Below are 17,206 nucleotides of genomic sequence, written 5' to 3' on the forward strand. Positions count from 1 at the left end.
TGTTTTCTGCTTATCACTCACAGTTGTACATGTGTTTTTTTTTTTTTAACTTCCTTTCTGTTTGTGCCAATGGGATTATTTACTTCTGAGAAAAGTCACCGATAGGAATATTAGCATTGAAAACTCGACAAGCAACTCAACCTGCTGTGCAGAGTGTGAATGTATAAATTACATGAATCACGTCAACCCCACCAGAATTTTCCAGCGCACACTCACTGGCTGGGCTAAAGAGGTTTAATCAGGCAGGATGTTTACTAGCGTTGTACGCTTCCTTGTCACTACATAAGAAAGAAGGTGAAACATTGAAAAAAGAAAGAAAGAAATTGAAAAAGACTACTTAAACTACTCTGCTAAGATAAGAGCCTTAGTATTACTTTAAAAAATGTGTAGCATAAGTCATTTCATTTTCTTACTTAATGCAAATACACATAAAAATACACATATTCTTATCCTGGGCACAGATATGTATTTTTTCAAAACATATGCTAAAATTTATCTAGACAATGAAGGAAAGAAAAAGTAGCAACCATCCAAAATGAAGAGTTTCTCTAATTTATTTTTAACATTACTAAAAATAGTAATCTGTGCTTCTCTGAGCACAGAGGCAGTCAGGCACTACCGTTAACTAAATAGAGAAATGAAGTACACTAATTACAAGTTCATTACAGAAGAAGAATGCCAGTGATGTTTCCAATCTTGAGCTCTGGCAGGCTGCCAAAAGAAAGTCATTCAGAAGGCAAAATATTCCGGGAAAAGGGCTGTAACTCCCTGGAAAGCAGAGCCGCAAGTCCCAATTGTATAAACATCTCTGTGAACTACATTTGCCGAGAGAAATATCAAATAAATTGTTTTACAAACACCTGGACTCAGGATACCTACAGTGTCCAATAAGCAAAACTCAGGGATTCTGAGGCTGTGAGCGTATTGCGCAGCGCAGGAAGACATTCATGTTGCACAATCCTAAAACATGCTCCGTATTTTCCACTCCCTCAAAATTTAGAGAATTGAGTCTGAGTAACACGGCTCATGAGTAACTCAGGAGTCACATTTCAAGTGGATGGGATTTACCTGGTTTCATCACCTAGGCTGTATTTCTACAGCACAGTCGTGTGCTAAGCAGAGATAACAAATTGCTGTGTTATATCTGTATTCGCGTCGTCCTGCTCGCAGGCTAACAGGAGGGCTGCTCAGCCAAGGCAGAGCACCACGGTAATTCCGCTAAACCGCTGCTGGGATCCGCGCTTGCTCGTTCACGGCACAGCACTGCGCCGTGCCGCGCAGAGGAGCCTATCGACGTGTCTGCTGCTTCCAGCCGTGTCAGTGAAACGATGAAGGTGACTTTAAACTCTTTTATTTTAGGAGGGAGGAGCTGGCACGACCAGAGTAGCAAAATTACACCAAAAGTGGTTAATGATAAACAGTTCATGAAATAACCATTCAGAATCTCTTTTTCTTCTTTCTAACAACTGCAAAGTTTCAGTAAACCACAGAATTACCCTACTGACCAGTGACAAAAGCAGCACAACACACGTTTGGGAAGCGAGTGTTCTACCCACCTTCTTAAACACTATGGTCTCCTCTTCCCAGACGGGATTAACTGCATTGCCTTGAGAGGTCTTGGTCTTCAAAGCTTTTCTTCTCGTATCCACAGGCAGGCCAAACATGTCGACTTCTACATAGGTACCGACTTTTTTATCAGAAAGAAACTGACCTGAAATTATCTAAAACCAAAAGAAAGGAGGATCACTGGAGACCGCTTCGGTGGATTAGGAAATGAGTGGCCGAAATGCAGATGGGTAATTCACATTAATGATCAGACAGTATGCATTTAAAACGAAACCAAACCCAAAACCACAATAAACAAAAAACCACTATTTAATATTGCAGTCACTGAAAAATAAAACTTATGAGGCCTGGTTTCCTGTGACCCTGTGGTCCTGAATTCCCCTACGAGCAATAATGTGGTTGAGATCATGCTGCTGCCCTTCCCTCAGCAGGAATACTTGTTTGGATCTCATTCCTTGATCTGGCTGCCTACTTCCACAACATGGTATCTTTGAGAACACTCGTTTCTATTCAGTCTCAACAACAGGTTCAGAAAATGCTGGAAGAAAAGAGGCAAAAGCAGCAGAGAAACTACACGTTTTTAACGGTGAGGGAGAAAACAAGCTAAAATGTTGGTATTCTAATGAAGGCTCTTCACAGAGGGTGAGGACTTTTGCTATGAAAACAGAACAGTTGTATAATAGCTAGTCTTTTCTAGCTCTTATTTTTAACATGAAACACAACTCTGAGTTTTAAGAAGTTTAAGAAAGTTCTGCAATTACTTCAGAAAATGGAAGAGGCACAGGTATATGACACAGCATCGCTGTACCTTAACAAATCCAGGTTTGCATACAGCAAACCTTAATTCATTCTCAGCTGTATCTTGCATGGGCACTGGCATTATAACCAGCAGACTGCCGACAGCTAGCTCATCACTCCTGGATGCTCACTCCTCTTAAAAACGCTGTGCGTCTCCTTCTAGCTATTGAATGACTTCCACCTCCATTTACTAAAATTGCAGAAGAAAGTGCCTCTAAACCCACAGGAGGAACTGAAAGCTTCCATGATTACAGGTCACCACACAAGGTTGTTCCTACACAGTCATCTTTTTTTACCATGCATGTCATCAGATTATTACTTTGTTCATATCCCTCCCAGCGCTGCTCTGCTACACTTCTGTCTGCAGCCTGAGAGGAAATGCTTTCTCTAAAAGAAAACAGGAGAAAATTTTGCAGGTGGATTCTATAATACACACTCTTTTCTAATGGACAAGTCCATTAAAGGAGTAACAGGATTTCAGAAAGTTTATGTTTGTATAACTAGAGAGGTACCAAGTATAAATTTGTGATCCTTTCATAGCCAATGCAATTTATCCCTCTCAACATTCATCTCAAGCTGCAGATTCCTGTCAGTCCTTGCACTTCATTAGAGGTCCTTACAAAGGAACAAAGAAAAGCAAATTGGCAATGAATTGCAGCTGACATTTATGGTTCCACAGTGCTGCTGGAAAACTTATAGGGAACCAAAAAATTTATTTATACTAAATGGTGTACTGTTCTAGCTATTCCAGCACAACCTACCACTTCATAACAGCGTGTTTTAAATTCAGGTAGTTTGGTGCTAAAAACACAGCCAAACTACTCTCAAATCTATTCACTTCCCAATGACTCCTATGAAAAAGAACAGGTAGAATAAAAATATAGTTATTTATCCTACAATATGAACCATGAGGCAGAAAATCCTCTGCAATTTTAAAATGAAATGTCACTCCACAAAATGAAATGCATTTTATTTTCTTGACTTAGTATGGTCATTTGCTGCACAACAGAATACATATCCATGCTCTAACACTGTTATGAGAGCAGTTTTACCAGCGGCATACGTACCTTGACAGACAAGGTGTTAGCTACTATTCCATCCACTATGCTTTCAGTAAACGGATCGAAGTGTTTATCTGGTCTTCTCATGAATTCTGGCTTTAACCTGTAGCCGCTTTTGCCGTTGTACTCGTACATTCCCATGTTTATTTGCATAGACAAATCTAGGTGTTAAAAATATTGGTAACAGTAATGTTCTGGTTAGATAACAATTTTAAAAAGCAATAAAATAATACTATTTGTTGTAATTTCAAATGGACTGCAAGGTAAACAGCTGTTTACGGCACACTGTTGCTTGTTAAAAGAGATTTTGGATGTGATTGCAGCCACTCTCTTGGATTCTTTTGACAAGAAAAAGTAGTCTGCAAGACATCTTTCAGAGACTACTCAACAGATAACATTTTCAAATTTTAAAAGAAACCTCGATACATAGGTTTTGAGTGCCTCAGTGTTGTACTGTACTGACCCAGCAGAGTACTTATGTTTCTAATATCTTCTAACATCAGACACTGGGTGCCTGATACTTGGTTGAAACTGGCCCAAAGAGGCTTCTATTACTCCGCAGACTTCCAATCAGCATGTAGTTTTGCTTTCCCGTGGAAAGGCGGTGTATACTCGGGCACAACTGGAAAGGCAAAAGGGAATGGCACCAAGGTACTATGTGCCCAGAAGCAGAACATGGCCAGGATATGTCCTGGGATGCAGTAGATGGAAATATTTGTATGTCTCACAACAGACATAGCCTTGGAAAAAAACACATTCTATTTCAAAAGTGACTTGTGCATCTAGGAGCCCAAGTCTTTGCTTCTTAAACACTCACTTTCAAAGCGGAATTTGCTGTCTAAGTTCCTCATGTCTTGATATACTGAGATTGTGGAAGACACAGGAAAAAAAACCTTGCCAGATCTGAAATACTGTTTCATGGCAACCATTTACAAATGACGACAGTATGGAGGATATTATATATGCATATTATACCAACTACAGCATCGTAATTATGAATATTCTTTGTTAAAAACAAAACAAGGCAAAGCCCATGTTAAAAATGTTAATTAACAGCTCTGTAGTATCATTCCATCACTAGACACCTTTTGATGCATAAAGCCTTTCCTACCTACAAATCAGAAACTCTATCAGAGAAGCAGAACGGTGCAGCTTCAAAAATTCAGAGACCTGCATAACTTACCTACAGTTTGGAAGTTCAGAGCGACCATTTGACAGCCGGCGTTCCAAAAGACTTGTGGCATGTAGTTTGAAGAATCTACACGTGTTCCCTTTGGGTAAATTCGGCTTAGCTGCATTTTGTTGTATCTATAAGGCGAGTAGTTAAGATAGAGTACGTGTGACAAAAATCACTTTGCAGCGAGGTGCAACTGCAATATTTAAATACAGGTGACCTTTACAGGCGGCAGTGGGTTCCTTACTGGTTTTCTGCAACCGTAATGTTTCCAAATGTCTACAATTTTGTAGGAGATACGATAAATACAGGGTAACTACAGGTGCTGTTTATTCCCGTACAGAGTACTCAGAATAAGCAAAGAAATAGCCCAGGCATATACATTAAAAAGATAACATTCATAAAATTCCATTTCTCATTATGGTTACTAATTTGAGATTTTCCTAAGATTGCATTTATAGAAGCCAAATGACTTGAAACAGCAAATCTTCCTCTGGTGGGTGGAGAGATGCTCAGTTAAAAAGTAAATGTTCTTCTGGAATAAGCATTAGAATTGGCCTCTACATACAGACAGAAATGATGAGTGTGCACATCTTACAGTTGAGTCTAGAAATCTCAGAGATGAGAACACGCTGCACGTTATCTGTGGAAATAGCTTTCCATTAATCTCCTTTAAGGCACTATTTTATCTTGACCATTCATTCTTAACTGCAGCTGTGATGAGAGGCATTGAGAAATATCAAAAGGTCTAAACAGAATGCTGCTTAGCTTTTCTCTGAAAGTTAGAAAAAAATTTTTAAAAAATTGTGTGGCACTAAAACAGCTCAGTGCTCTTAGCACTAGAGGTATGATGGAAAAGCAAGCTCTCTCAGATGACTTTGCCAAAAACTGTCAGCCACATTTTGACAGTTTGCTCACCATAACTCACACCACCTCATATAGGATGATAAATCTAACGACGAGAATACAAAGTATCAGGTCTTCAATATGTAGTTTATGCCTGTTCCCTCTAGGGGAACAAGGACTCATGCCAGCTTTTAAATTAGCTCATCAGAACTCAGGCCAATTAATTTATCTAGAATGACAGTCAAATCTACAGATTTTATTTGGGTTCCCTATTTCCCCAGCTCCTGTCTCCAAATTTCAATAAAGCCCTGTAACAGATCTCAGATATAGAAAGGCTAAGAAAGCAGCTTTCTGAAAGTGAAGGATACTCCACAAATTCCACGGGAGACTTCGTAAGTTGCTCAAGCCCTTTGGTTTCCACAAAGGAAGACATTTCAAAACTTTTGTTGCGTTCTGAAAGTTTAAAGCAGAAACAAAAACAGTGACACGTTAGAGCATGAAACCGTATGCTGCAAACAACTGGTTTAGTCTCAATCCCCTTTGTTCACCAGCTCATTTCACCTTGATCTCAAAGAATTTACGTAAATAATCTTTTGCTGACAGCAGGAAGCTCACTCTGCACGTAACTAAGAGCTCCATCTGAACTCACATCGGCACTGCCCAAATTAAGGGCACTGGTACCACTGGAGGTTGCTACTGTTCCAGCTGTAGGCAACAGAACTTCAGTGCAGGAAGAGATCTCTCATGTTTGCTTGCAAAATACCAGGTTGATATATTTGAGAGGTAGAGCCCAAAGCTCACCGATACGGCTGCTTCTGGGGGAAACACAGAGGGCCCGGCTGGATCTCTAGATTGTCTGTGCAGGCAGATGCAAGGGCTTGGAGCCAATTTGAAGCTATAATAACTAATGTCCGTATCAGATTAAACTCCCCGGTGCGCTAGCTAAGCCTACGGCGGTTCTCGTTATCTTCAGTGTGTCAGAGTAAGGTCACATCTGTCTCAAACAGTCATGGAAACATTGCTATCTCATCAAGCCTGAAGGTACACTCCTGTGTCCCAGCAGGTCTTCAGACCTAAGCCTGCACTGATACGGAGCTTCTATGACCTCTTTAATTTGGTCAAACGTTCTGACCTGACTGGTGAAAAGCTCCTCCTAAGCTTGCAGCTCTGTGGGACTGAATGTTAATTTGTGTATCATTTGTCACTCACCTTCCCCTGATGTGCGCACAGCCTTTCAATGTACCCGTGTGACGCGCTGTCGCAGACAGCCTAAGTCAAGACCCGCCCAGCTTCAGTATTTTTCCCTTTACACTTTTGTACAGAAGGTAAGGACCCCTGTAAAATAACAGCTTCCCATTTTATCACAATCAGTTGTGTAGACTACCTAGAAGGGGCCAAAGCGCTGGGAGGCCACATCCGTTAGATATCTCAGCACTGCTCTCTTTAAAAACGAGGCAAACAGTGCCCGGGTTGAAACATGAACTCTCTAGCCTCACCGTTTTACTGGAAGCAAACGGTAAGGCAGAGAAAAGGCTTGTCCTCACTCGGTTTTAGAAGTAAATCTGCTGCAGTAATCCAGCGACGGCCAGGAGGCCAGTCTGGCTGGCTCCTCAAAGTCAAACTGCGAAGCTGCAGGAGAGGGATAAAATGGAACAAAAGCACTTGTCTTGCAGAGAGAAGCAGGACAGGAACAGGTGGGCACTTTCCTTACAGGAAGCCAAAAAGGAAGCAGTGGATCCAAAGAAGTGAGGAGCTAGATTGTTTGGGCCAACCTGAGAGGAAAATGTGCTGCCAGTTCATGAAGTACAAACTATTCTCAGGGTATGTCGAAGAGTCAGAGGATGACGGCAGCGTTCCAAAGGTGATCCTCTCCCTCTAGGAGAGCTGAGATTCAGACTTCATCGTGGTCCTTGTTTCTAATTAGCAACCATCGCGCTACTGCCATTATTCATAGTTGTTCTTTCCTAATGGCAAAAGATTCCTGCCATTCCCTAGACGTTGCTCTCCTCCTACCACTCCTCTTCCTTTCCGACAAGTAACAGCCTCTCTTTCTCCAGATGCTGCTCCAGCCACCTCACCTCCATCTCAGTTCCTTATAAAGACACTGAGATGATTCTTGTTTCATCCTTCCCCTAATGGGACAGCATTAGCAACACACATATATAGCGGTTTTATTCTATTTAGAATATAGATGCTAGAATTTGTTGTAGTAATACACTGTATTTCTCAGCCTTATCTTAAAAAAGAACATCTGTAGGAAACCAGAACTGGTAGCTGTTCGATGATTTGGTTAGTAGATGTCCAGGGCTTAATCAAACTCCTAATTAAAGAAAACCAATTCAAGGCCAGGTTGGATGAGGCCCTGAGCAACCTGATCTGGTTGGAGATGTCCCTGCTCCTTGCAGGGGGGTTGGACTGGATGGCCTTGAAAGATCCCTTTCAACCCAAACCATTCTATGATTTCCTTGTAGTATATCTGGAGAAACCTGCCCTTTGAAGGAACGACTGGCAGGAGACACATTTCTCTCTTGCAATACATTACACTGTACTATCTTACCAGAAGGAAGTCACTATGGAGTGGACAAACAACTCATTGAAAAACTGCCTGAAAAACTTGAAAAAATAGAGTTACAGCTACTTGCTGTGTGTGAGAGAGAATATATCTAGTGAGGGCAATCAGGAGACTGTTACAGATCGAGTGCTATTCAACATTTCTGTTAACAACTTGGATGCAAGATCAGAAAATGCACTTTTATAATATGTGAATGACAGAAGCAGTGAGGTGCTGTTATCACCGTGGAAGTCAGGATCCAAATCAAAACAAATTCTGAATTAGAAAATAATGAGTTAGAAAAATGTCGTAACACTGAAATGATGAAACTGTATAAAAGACAAGTGTGGAGCTCTACACTGAGGGAAAAGAAGTCAGGTGAACAAAAAGAAAATCTAGGCAACAACTGGATATGCAGCAAATAAAAAAAACCCCATCCTCATCTATCTCCATCTTTATTCAGCTCATCTTCACTGAATTTAATGATGGTCCAGCAGTGAATTCAGACCAGGACTAAGACCAGAACTCACAAGTCATGCTATATTGCCCACCGCTCTAACCAGCCAGCAACACTTGCCACGTAAGGCCACCACTTTAACAAACTGGCTATGTTTACCACATAATTATTTTCTCGACACAAACACCAGAAATATTCATTCCTTAACATTATGAATTCACAGAAACAGTACGACTGATGAAAGGTCACATCAAGACTTCGGATAAAAAATCTGGACATCAGCAGTTCTTTACAAAAGACAAAACTCAAAGGCATGTGAACAGAAGTCACCTACACAAGACAATTTTATAACAGCTGCATTGACTTGTCCTGCTAGGATTCACATGGCTTCCTTTCCAGAAGGAGTATCTACTTCCCACTGTGTTCTTGTAATTCTCATTAGAGCTAGAGGAGATTATAAACACCCAAAGGGACGCTACTATGGGGAACAAGCACAGCTCTCTGAATGATTTTGTGAATGCTTGGGTGTATGCCTGTATAAATACCCACATACAAACGGACAGGTAGATAATTTCTTCTATTTTGTTTATTCATGATGAGCAAATGCAAAATCTTCTATACAGACATGGACTTCGACACCAATCACCTGTCCTCTGCCAAGGCCTCCCCAAATCCATACCGAATTAAAACGCTATATGGTTCTTTAACTAAAAAGCTGCAAGAGCATATTGCAACCTGTCAAAACAAAGTGAAAAAGGGCAGGCAAACAGCAGGGGCTTCTGCACCAAGAAAGGAAAAGATGCTGCAGTGTTTATGGAGGATGCCACTGACTGCATTCCTAGCAAGGCGTCTCTGTAAAAGCCAGCGGGGGATAAAATTATGGCCTTTTCTATACAATACACAGAGGCAGGGACGAGTGAACTCGCACATGGGGAAGGGCAGACTCTGCTCACGCTGAATCCTCTATAAAAATAGCAGAGGGAAACTACAAAGCTCTTGCTCAATTCCAAGGAATATTTATGACCACCTTTGTCAAACTGCTTAAGTGACTCCTCAGTCATGGATGACAAAGACAATAAGTACAACATTTTCAAAAATGTTTTTGTAATGGCAGCGTGCTTACTCTTGATGAAGTTTGACATTTAGACTAATGCAGGTTTCAAAATAAATATGGATTTATTTGGCTGGATACCAAGGGAATATTTTTCTCTCCATGTGCCTGTATCTAACTGAGAGGCAGCCAAGTAGCATTTCTCCAGAACTTTCCTCCAAATGCTTGCTAGGTAATTTCCAGTATCAGGTGTCGCTCATGCTTAGCTTACTTACTTTTTGATACTTCAAATGACTCAAACTTCACAGGCTGAATGTAGTTCACCAGGTTAGACATCTCTTCCGTGGCCATAGCCTCACTTCCAGCAGTGCCCTAGGACAGAGAAGGGAAAACGTTGCAGTTTAGATTGGTCCACGGTGGCCATTAGAGGTTACAAATAAAAGTCCAGTTTTCTCTCAACCATGGTATCTTTCACTGATCCTGGCTTAGTGAAGTCAGTGCCTCACACAGGGAGCTTCACACAGTAAAGAAGAAAATTTGTTATAAAATTTAACTCTTTAATTAAACTGCTGCTGTAATTCATGTTTTTTTACACAGCTCCTAGGGAAGGGACTGCATTACTTTTACATGTGCATAGTGCTGAGCACATTTATCAGTACCATTGGAGAAATAATAAATACAGCTCTAAGTTTTCAATGTCAGGTTTTTCTCCCAACAATGCTAAATACACCACAAGCAATTCTCTAAAACAGATCAGCTGTGGTGCTATTAATACTTCTTCCTCAGTAAATGAAAATATAAAGAAGCAAAGCAAAGATGTGCTTCCAAACCAACGAACAACATCAGAAAGTCGGTGGTGTGTTTCCCATTGCTCTGCCTACCTTTCTCCACTAGATGGTACTCCCACTCCTAGTAACGCAAGCCAACCCACAATTGCTGGAACCGACCCACCACCATAAAACATATCTACACCCTTACTTCATCCATCGACGACTTTTTACAGTCATCATCATAGTCATCATCATCATCGCTCTCAATCTCTGCTTCTCCTGAAAAGTTTAAAGCAGAAGATCATTACTGGCTGAAGCAGTAGTTATAAATACCAGCGCTAAATTTAAGAAAGATGTGCAAGTAGCATTGCTTGAAGGATACTACATTATACATGTGGTTTCTGTCACAGCACAAATCAAATACACTGTCTCGAGGGATTCATCCATCCTCAGCATTGATAAGTCCAAACAAACAAAAGCTCTTCCTTCGCAGCTGCTGGATGCTCAGTGTTTGGAAACCATGGGGCAGGTACTGGTATTGACAAAAGAGCGTCGCAGCGTGCGCAGTGTGTGGCTACAGCATCACAAAATACTCTGAAGAGAAGCTTCCATACTTGTGGCACAGACTTGGGGCTTGGGAGATGTGAGTTCAAACTCTGTTGCAGGATCCCTGCACGATCTTCAGTGAATGCCTTCACCCTCTCCAAGAAGCGCACACTTCACAGCATGCACAGGGTGAAGAAACCACGCGTGAAAAGTGATGAGATTCTCTTGTGATGTGGTAGCGAAACCCGTTTGTTCTGAACGCATCGCAGTACGTGTACAGAGGTATCGCGGCTGGCAGGAACAGGGACAGGAGCCTAACTGCAATAACTTGACTTCCAGTTCCAGTAAGGCGTGCCTGGCTGCTGGGACCACGGCTGGCATAGCTCAAACGCGCCGGCTGAGGGCAGTGCAAACCAAATAATGTGAAGAAGATGCATAAGGCTTATAATTTCCCTGAAAACGTACTGATGGAGTAAATGGGACCGAATAAAACACATTTTATGCCTTGCTCCCAATTGCAGTGTGCTCATCAAATTCCTACAGGCAAGACACAGATTCTTTATTGTTAATTAACGAATGCCTCCCCTTGCCTCCAAAATGTTTTGATTTGGTTGCACCAGAAACTAAACCATTAAGGAACATCAAGCTTATCTTTGAGGTTTGGCTGTCATAAAATATACACCGTGCATCTTAAGACGACTCTGGAAAAGAAGGTTTAACTTATACTGCAGTCACCTACCCACACCTGTAAGATTGACAACTCTTCCTGAAGATTTTATTCCACAAAACTTTCAGCTTTCTTCAGCAGCGACAATTGTATTTTGGCAGCACAAAAAAAATCTAACCACTGTGCAGCATTCCCAAACTCTCCAGAGAATAGTAGTTCAGTCTGAGTCCCTCCTGTCCATTTAGGATCTAACCCAAAGCCCACTCAGTCAATAAAGAAATCCCTCTTTGTTCCAGCAGCCCTTGAATCACGCCCCAGTGGGCTCCTCCTGAACATGGAGAGCACACATGATTTAAATAATGAGTGTGTCTTTCACAACCAAATGATGACTATCCAGGCTGCGTTTTCTTCCAGATGCAGATGTTGAAATGTCAGGCTTTTTATTCATGAACACATTTCCTCCCGAACACTTCATTGAAGAAAATAACATGATTGCTCAAGAGGCTCAAGGGATGGCTCAGGGAACCTCACCACATTGTAAAGAGCCAGCCGAGCTCTCGGAGGATTTGCAGTGACAATCTTTGGGTGGGAAGCTCTCAAATTATTTAACCAGACTGGCAAAACAATACTTTGCATAGTCCACAAAATGAGGGACATGGGCAAATTTCAGCCAACTTGCACTGCTGAGATACCAGGTAGATGATAGCTTGTTCTTGCTAGAAGTGTCCAGGGAGGAAAGTACGCAACATATTATTCATTTATTTTAAAATATTTAACAAGAAAACTCCCAAGGAGATCAGATCTCATTTTCAAGTTCTGCATCAGACAGCAAAACCAGGACAAATAATACACCAGATTGCAAACACAGAATAAAAATTAGTAAGTGTTTTAGAACGTATGACTCCATCTGCATTGCCTTTCACCCAGCAGCACGGTCCTACGCTCAAACCCAACCTTCTTCTCCCGTTACACTCCTGGGACACAAAGTCAGAGCAAGCCTTGGCCAAACTGAGATGTCCGTGCTGTGGACGCCTTCATGCTCACCCTCCTACAGAGGTGAAAATAGCGCACCTCGCTCCAAGGACTTGCCCTCCAAGTACGGGACAAGGGCCAGCCCATGGACAGAGACAGACAGAAGAATATCAGGAAATAAAAATATGTTGCTCCCTGCCACAACAGGTTAAGTTATAATGCAGATACTGCCAAGTGCTCACAGGCACAAGGGCACAGGAAAATTCCCAGTGGAGTAATGGGGCAGTTTAAAGGATGTTTTCAGGAGCTGCCCCTAGTGAGTGGGGCACAGTGGGGAAGGCATAAAAGTGCTCATTGAGCAACGTAACAAGTGGACAAAGGAGGCTGAATCCCAACTGGTGGGTAGAGGGGTTCAACGCAGTAATGCTGAATGGAAGATGATTAGGAGAGGTGAGCTGGGAACGACAAGCCAAATCCCTGTCACCACGGGTTGAGGAAGCAGAGTGGTAAATATTATCCATTCTCACCATGCCTCAGCAGCGTGACAGATACTGAGAGCCCAATAAAATGAAAGGTTATACACTGCTTGAAATTCAGAGGGATTTGGTAATCTGCCTTCTCAGACCCCTTCAAAATAACAGCCAGAACAGGTTGTCAGTGCGGTACTGGCTGGTGCAGCTTGTTAGCTCTAGGATGTTTATGGAGCCACCATCATCTTGGGGCGAGGGGGGAAATCACCTTCTGTTTTTTTCCACAGACTGTACATCAGCATTTGATGATTTTTAAAAAGGAAAAAATGAACTTTATTCAGTTTGCTAAAACATTTTACTTTTAAGAGTGGGCCATGGCCTCAGCTGGCACGCAGCAGTGATGTACCCATGCGTTTACATGCGCTGAACCTCAAACTTTTAATCCCATTTTCTACGTGCTCATCATGAAATGATAGCGCCAATTCTACCCTCTCTCTGTGTCTTCCTACGACTCTTTTCTTGCAGCACCCACTACTCTGACAACAATATCATCCTATCAGTGAGAAATCAATAATTCCCTCAAAAATTTAAATACTGTTTGATTAGCAAGTTTTGGCTACTTTCAGTACAGGCCTACTCGGTAAAATGCACGTACCTGCAGAACTGCCACTGTTCTTTTTGCATTGTAATCTATCCTCTTTGAAAACCTCGTTTATTTACTTCTGTCCATTGGACTAAAACAGCCAGGTCTAAGATGCTTGTTTACCAAAACGACAATCTATCTCACAAGTGTTCTCTCAGAAATTCCTTTTCTGCTTTGCCAGCTTTGCTGTACCTTCAGGGAAAGCTTTTCCACTGACAGATATTATACCCTACCAAAGCTACTTTTTATAGCAGTCTCTTGAACACCTTGCAAGCCATTCCGCAAAGCTCGTTTCAGAATTGTTTTTTTTAATTATTGCTACTATATCACCACCACCTAGCTTCCATACAGTATGTTTTATCAACATACCAAAAGAGTGTTTTGAGTTTAAATCCAACCTCAAGCAGTGTGAGACACAGTGAAACTTGCTATCAACTGAAGTACAAATCTCCATATTTTTTGCACAGCTGTGAAAAAACTCATGTAAAATCTCAAGAAGGCTAAATCAGCACAACACTCTCCTGGAGGTCAGTGGTAATTCTGATAGGAGCTATACAACACAACAGTTATTTGAAAAATACGCCCAACTTGCATAAATGTAAAGATTATATTAAGGTTGGAGTATTGAAACACTTAATGTTAAGAAATGTTAAGAACTAGGCTTCCTTTAGTGAGTCTTTAATTGCATTACTCTTCTCATGCTCCAGAAAGAGACCGGTACTGGGTACAGGAGCATAATGCTTGCAGCACTCCAGCATTACATGTTGCTGATACTGACATGCACATAAGGAACGAGGCAGGAAAAAGAAGGGTGTCATGGTGACTGTTGAGCACTGCCCCATGGAACCACGTTCTTCACTGGGTCTTGCCACAGCGATCTTAGAAAAAAAAAAAAAAAAATTCACCATTTCAAATGCTCACAGACAGAAATCTGGCATCTGATTTACAGAAATGTGGCGTGCTCATAGCTGCAAGCTGTAGCTGAAATCTCTGGAGTTGTGCTCTCAATACTTAAAAATTTGAAGTATTATTGAAAAATCAAATATTCGATGTCCCTTGTCAGTCACCTTTGAACTGTTCTTAAGCTCTCTCAGACTCGGCTGTCCTTAGATAAAATTGGCTTAATATTATTCCACTTCCCACAGGTATTGTTCGGATAAATTCACTGCCGTTTGTCAAGTGCTCATATGCAGCCTGGATACCCTCACAGAAATTCACTGCAAGATGAGGATGCTAGATCTAGGATCAAGTATTGAATGACACAGAGAGAAAAAAATATTGACTAACTGCACTCTCCAAAAGAAGCACAGGTCCTAAAGGAGAAACAATGGCTGACAGAAGGATTACCAGTAATGTCTTTTGGCAGTCACAGATGAACCAATCGACCACATCATTTTTTCCATCCCAGTTGCAGCACTTTCTAATTTGTAAGTGTTCATCCTCACAACCTACAGTTAACAGAGGTTGTTATACAGCTAATACAGACATCATATTCACAGTTAACTTGTAAAATTACACACGTTATTATGGGACTGATCCCCTGCCTCGCATCACCATCAACATCTAGATTCACAGCCTGGGTCTTTTCCTAACAAAGCTCACAGAGAGGATGCTGAAAGACAAAGCTGTCACCCTCTATGCAGATCAGGGGCTCAGAAGAAATAATGTAGCAGAAGATAAACACTTTGCCACTGCGTTCTCACTATGTGCTGGTAACAAAAATGTAGAGTTAGGAAGTCAGGGCTGATTTCAAGTGTTGGAAAGGAGTCAGTTGGCATACGCACACTTATTTTTCTCTTGCTTGGGATTTCTCTAAGGCAAATCAATAAAACAGTATCAAATCATTCCTGACACCAGGATGAATCTTCCTTTGAAATCCAAGCCCTACTCCAAAGGACGTCCTTTTCAAAGTTTCTTAACACAATAGTTGAAAACTCTTTCTTTGCTTCTAATAGGATAAACAATGTTATCCACAAATACAGGAGGATTTTCTTTTTTAATTCAGCTCGAGGCAAACTGCCAGCGTGAAGATTTTCAGCTCAATTAATCAGAGTTTAGAAAAAATTGCAAACAATGGAAAAAGTTTTTTTAATGGCAAATGATAACAAACTTGTATTCCAGTAGAGCTTTCCATTTGCTGTATAAATGTTCTACTACTGAGGCATAAATATCTATGTTTTTAGCAATCCAGAATTTCAGTCTTAATTGGAAGAAGAAATTCCAGCGCAGGGAACAGACACTGGGCTGGGAATCACCATATACAGATTTTGTTGTTTGTCCTGCTGCTAATCTGCTCCTGTGGTTTACAGAAAATCCTTACTTTATCTTTTTCTCTGCACTTCTTTTTGTTGTTTCTAGTTAGGTTTTAAGCTCTCCAGGACAAAGACCTTCTCTAATTTTTGCATATCAACACTCACAATGGTTCCCTGCAGATCCCGTAGGCATTACCAGAATATATGCATGAAATTATTTCTATTTTCTATTTCATTTCCAATTTTAAAAACGCTCTAATAACAAACAAGTGAAATGTAATACACTGCTTTTCATTGGCTGCACTCCCTACAATTCCTGATGGTAACAAATATTTGTTTGCAGTATTTCTGCCTGCTTCCATCTCTGGAACAGAACAACATCTTACAGCACTTTACACAGAGGTCTGTGACCCGTTCCCAACTAATGCAGCACAACCGTGGGTTGAGCCTTGCCTGCCTGAGGAACAGACATCTCACAGTTATTCTGAATCTTAAAGACATTGCAGAACCACTGCAGTTCTCCTGTGCAATGGGGTAAGTCTGAAAGGGCACCAAATGGGAGGCGCATCTCAGAGGCAACAGGAAAAAAAAACCCACCACATTTATATTTGGTATTGGGCTTGGGCACAAAGAAAAAGCACCCAAGGGTGGAGGAGCTGGCAGCTCGCTCTACTTTCTAAGCAGTGCAGATAAATGTTAGCACACATCACCGAGCTTTAGGTCACTCCATAAGTCACTCCTCAGCCGCGACCCTTCTGGATCAATGACACTTAGCGTTGTTTCCTACTGAGTAAGACCCACACTGGTGTACCTTCACCTTACTAAAGCCATGTAAATGGCTTCAATTACAGTTGTAATTAGGCCATTGTGTTTTAGGGAGAAACATATTTATAGATTCAATTCATACCTGCTCCAGGGGAGGAAGGTTCAAACATACTAGATGTATCACTGCACGTGTTGGAAGCTTGCTCTGAGAGTTTCTTTTTCGCACTTCCATCTGCAGACTTATGCGACTTCTTTTTATTCTTCACCAGAATTTTGTACATTAAATCCATAGGGCTTGGAAGAGGAACCCCAGCTTCAAGCTTGCAGAAAAAAGGAAGAGAAATTCGTCACAACAACAAAAGAAAGGAGCTTACGGCAATCTCTTAGGGGCCAAATGGTGCAAGATAATTTTGTAACCTCTATCAGCCCTGTTAAAATGAAACGTATTTTGCAAAAGAGGTAACCTCAACGTTCAATGAAACAGGGCTACTGAGGGCACTTAAGAAGAAAAGAAAACTGCTTTACAAAATGTCTACAGTAATAACCGAAATAAGTATTAGTTAAATATGAAAGCCTACATTAAAAAATGGCAGCTATGAGAATCAATTGCAATTAGG

The 17,206-nt window shown here is 41.3% G+C and overlaps 1 protein-coding gene across 3 annotated transcripts in view; it reads right to left on the reverse strand.

Annotated features, from left to right (window-relative positions):
* The window catches only part of PLCB1 (phospholipase C beta 1), a 389,757-nt gene that overhangs the window by 82,804 nt on the left and 289,747 nt on the right, over positions 1-17,206 (reverse strand). For all 3 annotated transcript variants that reach the window (XM_086743965.1, XM_086743966.1, XM_086743967.1), the window contains exons 14-20: positions 16,732-16,909; positions 10,483-10,553; positions 9,780-9,876; positions 5,814-5,898; positions 4,609-4,733; positions 3,432-3,586; positions 1,557-1,721 (exon numbers count right to left, since the gene is read on the reverse strand). In XM_086743965.1, the coding sequence (XP_086600091.1) occupies positions 1,557-1,721; positions 3,432-3,586; positions 4,609-4,733; positions 5,814-5,898; positions 9,780-9,876; positions 10,483-10,553; positions 16,732-16,909 (876 nt within the window). The remainder of the gene's footprint in view (positions 1-1,556; positions 1,722-3,431; positions 3,587-4,608; positions 4,734-5,813; positions 5,899-9,779; positions 9,877-10,482; positions 10,554-16,731; positions 16,910-17,206) is intronic.

Source organism: Chlamydotis macqueenii, chromosome 3 (genome assembly GCF_036417535.1).
Source record: "Chlamydotis macqueenii isolate bChlMac1 chromosome 3, bChlMac1.mat, whole genome shotgun sequence".
NCBI classification, from domain to species: Eukaryota; Metazoa; Chordata; class Aves; order Otidiformes; family Otididae; genus Chlamydotis; species Chlamydotis macqueenii.